This window comes from Octopus bimaculoides, chromosome 11, assembly GCF_001194135.2.
Source record: "Octopus bimaculoides isolate UCB-OBI-ISO-001 chromosome 11, ASM119413v2, whole genome shotgun sequence".
Taxonomy (NCBI): Eukaryota; Metazoa; Mollusca; class Cephalopoda; order Octopoda; family Octopodidae; genus Octopus; species Octopus bimaculoides.
The window spans coordinates 54,953,019-54,957,184 of NC_068991.1; the positions used below are offsets into that span (position 1 = coordinate 54,953,019).

Below are 4,166 nucleotides of genomic sequence, written 5' to 3' on the forward strand. Positions count from 1 at the left end.
ATATATATATATATATATATATATATAAATACAAAATGGGACAAGAACGCAAAACATTCAGACAGTTAGGTGATACAAGAAAGGGAATACAAAACATTCAGATAGACGATACAAAGAAAACAAGGACAGGTCATTCAGAGTTTTCTTTCATCAGTCAAGATCCAGATTATCTTTGCAATTTCAGCTGGTTATACTCGATATTGCTCCAATCTGGCCAGCCCTAAGGATTCAATCGATTATATATCTCTTACAATAATTAGTTGCATATCTGGTCAACAGAACTCAATGATTTAAAACATTAATTACACAAAATCATATATTTTAATGAAAATCTGTATTTTGGAATGGAATAAATTGAACAACAAATATTTTCTGAAGAAAGTATTTATTGGCAAAGAATCTGTCAACAACAAATTGGTAAATTCAGATATAAACACAGTTTCAAACAATATTACAGTTTTTCATCAAATGTCTGACAATAATATTTCATTCTTGTCCTTGCAAGATAATAAAATTTTACTAATTAAGCAGTGATATTTACTTTGTTTTTGTAAAGAAAAAAATAATACCCAAATATTCTGATTTTTTAATTTGGAAAATGAACAACAGAACCAATCTTTTTATATTTCATAATGAATGGTAGTCTTTGTTTACCGCAAAACAATAACTGGTGTGTATATAGATACCATCTGATGCTTAATGTAAATAATAATCTTAAAGAAATGAGGATATTTCTGATTTCACATTAGACATCATCAAAGGATTTAACCATGGTAGAGCACATCTGTGGAATAAATAGATATCATTTAAAACCTGCAATTTATGTTTCATTCACCATATTTAGTGGCATAAAAGACAAATGAGTATATTAGACGCACCCCAATTTCAGCAGTACATATTCAGGAGAAAAACGGTTTTAATGCATGTAATGTAAGTCTAACTCTGTATAGGACCTGAGGTGATTTTTTGAGACATTATTTTGGGAGAAAAGGGAATCTTGTAAGCCATCAAATAAAAGAAAGTACTTCAAAAATGTCTTCAATGATTTTTTTTTTTTAAATGACTATTCTGAATTATTAAACCTCACAAATAGGACAGGGTTGTATAATTAAGAAGTTGGTATTGTAACCACATGGTCCCAGGTTACATTCCATCACGCAGTGCCATGAGCAGGTATTATATGTTTCTGAAATATACTTATTTAAAGTCCAATATTGTAGTCCCGCAGTGAAGTATTTATCCAGAACAAAGCCATAGTTGCAAGAGGCTCTGTACTTCAAAAAGATTTCTTCAACTCAATAACAAATTTCTCCCATTGAACCAGTAGCCATGTTATATAATACTGATCATCTGACCCTTAACCCTTATGTTGAGTATGTTATCAAATAAGCATATACATAAATCATATGAAGCATGCAACACAACCATATCAATGTTGTATCTTTTCCTTTCATTTTTAGATTGAATTCAAATAAAAACTTTATCTGATCACTGTGTTTATTCTTGCATATGTGCGTATGTGTATATGTATGTATAAAATTATTCTTTTCTTGCCGATAGAATAAGTACCAGGCTTAAAATAAAAATGTAGTACTGGGGTCTATTTGTTTGATTAAAATTCTTCAAGGCGGTGCCCCAGTCTGATAACTGAAACAAGTTAAAGATAAAATGTAACATGTATATGCGACATATTCTATTGATCCAAAATGTTTGAAAGGTAAACTTAATCCTATTAGGATGTGAATGGTTACAGAAAATATAGTAAATATCTTTGAAGATAGGTATTAACATATATTGATTAACTGAAAGAGAAGATTGATTTATGACTGGAAATTTGTACAATAAATGGCAAAAAATATAGTCTTTTTCTTCATTCTAGAATCTACTTTTATCCTATTTGTTTCAGTTATTGGAATGTTGTCTTGCTGAGGCACTGTCTTGAAAGCAGCAGCTACCCAAAATACATTTTAAGCACTTCTTTCAAGTGTGAGCCATCATAACTAGTGAAGTTGTAATAGAATAGTTCGTATTGTAATCTTACCATAATATTGGAATCTTCAAGACAAATGACCATTCAAGTCACTATCTAAAATAGTAGTGATCACCTGACTACCAAACAGAGTCACATGTTGTAGAAAACTTATAAATCCCATGAAATATGCAACACAGTCATATCAGCGTTAGTGTTTTCTATTGTAATCTTGGGTTGGAATTTATCACAATGTTAAATTACTATGCAATTTATTTCAGAAACTATAAGTCATTCACTATTTGCCATGTAAAAAAAAAAAGAACACTCAGTACACTCTGTAAAGTGGTTGGCAATAGGAAGGGCATCCAATCATAGAAACCATGCCAAAACAAACATTGGAACTTGGTACAGTCCTCTGGTTCATCAACTCCTGTTTGAACTGTCCAATTCAAGATAGCATGGAAAACAGATGTTAAATGATGATAAAACTTTTAAAAATTTTCCAATATATTTCATAAAACTTACCTTGCAGCTACTTTTGGAAGAATCCATATTTTGGGAGCATTCTGACATATGTTCAGAAAATTCAACATCTGAAAAAAAGAAAAACAATGACGAAATTTAAAACAGTTATCAAAAAAATAGTTATACACTAACAGAAAACTGTCTTAAAATTTGTTTTACTTAGAAAAACCTAATTCATTTCAGTTTTATACTTTGATTATCCCAGAGAAAAATGAAAAAATCTATGAAAGATTCCTAGCCAGGCATAGGTATAGCTGTGTGGTTAAGAAGCTTGCTTTGCAACCACACGGCACATGGTTTTGGGTTCAGTCCCACTGTGCAGCACAACAAGCAGGTGTCTCCTACTATAGAGGGGAAGTTTCAATGTATTCCTTCAATTTCCTTACACCATTTATGTGGCTGTTTCTGACAAGAAATTTTGCTTTCATGTAAAACAATTATATTTTGTAGCCATTATCTGTAATCTATTCCCAAAACACCTCAGTAGCTCTACTTTGCATCGCTCACAAACTTACATGTTCTATGATCATTAAAGTGCAACGACCTCCACAATAACCAGCCTTCAATTTGGTTTTCTGTTCCTAGGTTAATTGGAAACATAGATTGCTGTGCTACTCATAAACCTTCTTGCTAGTTCAATTATTTGGTGAAAAAATACCACTAAAGTAACTTAAACTGTCCAAAGGATGGGTGCGTTTGCTACTACATTCATAGATCAAACTTACAGTCTAAAAGCGACAGAAAATTAAAGGGGAGGAAGTAAGTCCAGCAGCCATTTCTGGGGGCTCGGAGATTCATCATAATGTTGGTAGATGTAGTTCATCAAAATATGCAGTAAGTAATGGAAGAAAATAAACATTGGCTAAATTGAGCCTCCATCATCAGTGTAGAAAAAAATCTTACATTTCAGATCATGGTGCAGAGAAGATTAAAGGTGGAATGCATGGCTCAGTGGTTAGAACATCCAGCTGACAATCATGAAGTAGTGAGTTTGATTCTCAGACCAGGCTGTGTGTTGTGTTCACGAGTAAGATACTTTACTTCATGTTGCTCCAGTTCACTCAGTTGAAGAAATGAGTTGCAACATCGCTGGTGCCAAGCTGTATTGGCCATTGCCTTTCCCTTGGATAACATTGGTGACGTGGAGAGAGGAGACTGGTATGCATGGGTGATTGCTTATCTTCCACAAACAACCTTGCCTGGACTTGTGTTTTGGAGAGGAACATTTTAGGTGCAATCACATGGTCATTCATGACCAAATTGGGTCTCTCTCTTTCTCTTATATATATATATATATGTTGTTGTACTTGGGGATGGTCATATTGCCAGTTTAGCCAATAAAAACACACGCACTGTATATTTGGTGTTAATTTGCTTCAGCTTTATATTACATTAATCTTAATCTTATTTCGGCCAGAGTTCTTTCGTTACACTTCTGTGACCTCATCAGTGGTCCTTTGTTTCCTTCTTTCTTATGTGTGTCTCACCTTGCTAACTATCAGCCATTTTGTATTTTGTATTCCTATTGTATGTGTCTACGCATGCGTGTCCTTCAATGTGTCTGTGTCTTTTGTAAGTGCATGTGTGTATGGGGAGTGTCTGTATCACCTCTGTTCTCTGTTAATACGTGTTCGTTTGTATTTGTTTTTATTTATTTATTTGTTCATGT

The 4,166-nt window shown here is 33.1% G+C and overlaps 1 protein-coding gene across 4 annotated transcripts in view; it reads right to left on the bottom strand.

Moving 5' to 3' along the window:
• Positions 1–389: 389 nt before the first annotated feature.
• LOC106878205 (uncharacterized) overlaps positions 390–4,166 on the bottom strand; it is a 20,508-nt gene continuing 16,731 nt past the window's right edge. For all 4 annotated transcript variants that reach the window (XM_052971856.1, XM_052971855.1, XM_052971854.1 and 1 more), the window contains 2 exons: positions 2,498–2,565; positions 390–784 (listed from right to left, as the gene is read on the bottom strand). In XM_052971856.1, the coding sequence (XP_052827816.1) occupies positions 746–784; positions 2,498–2,565 (107 nt within the window). In that variant the 3' untranslated portion in view covers positions 390–745. The remainder of the gene's footprint in view (positions 785–2,497; positions 2,566–4,166) is intronic.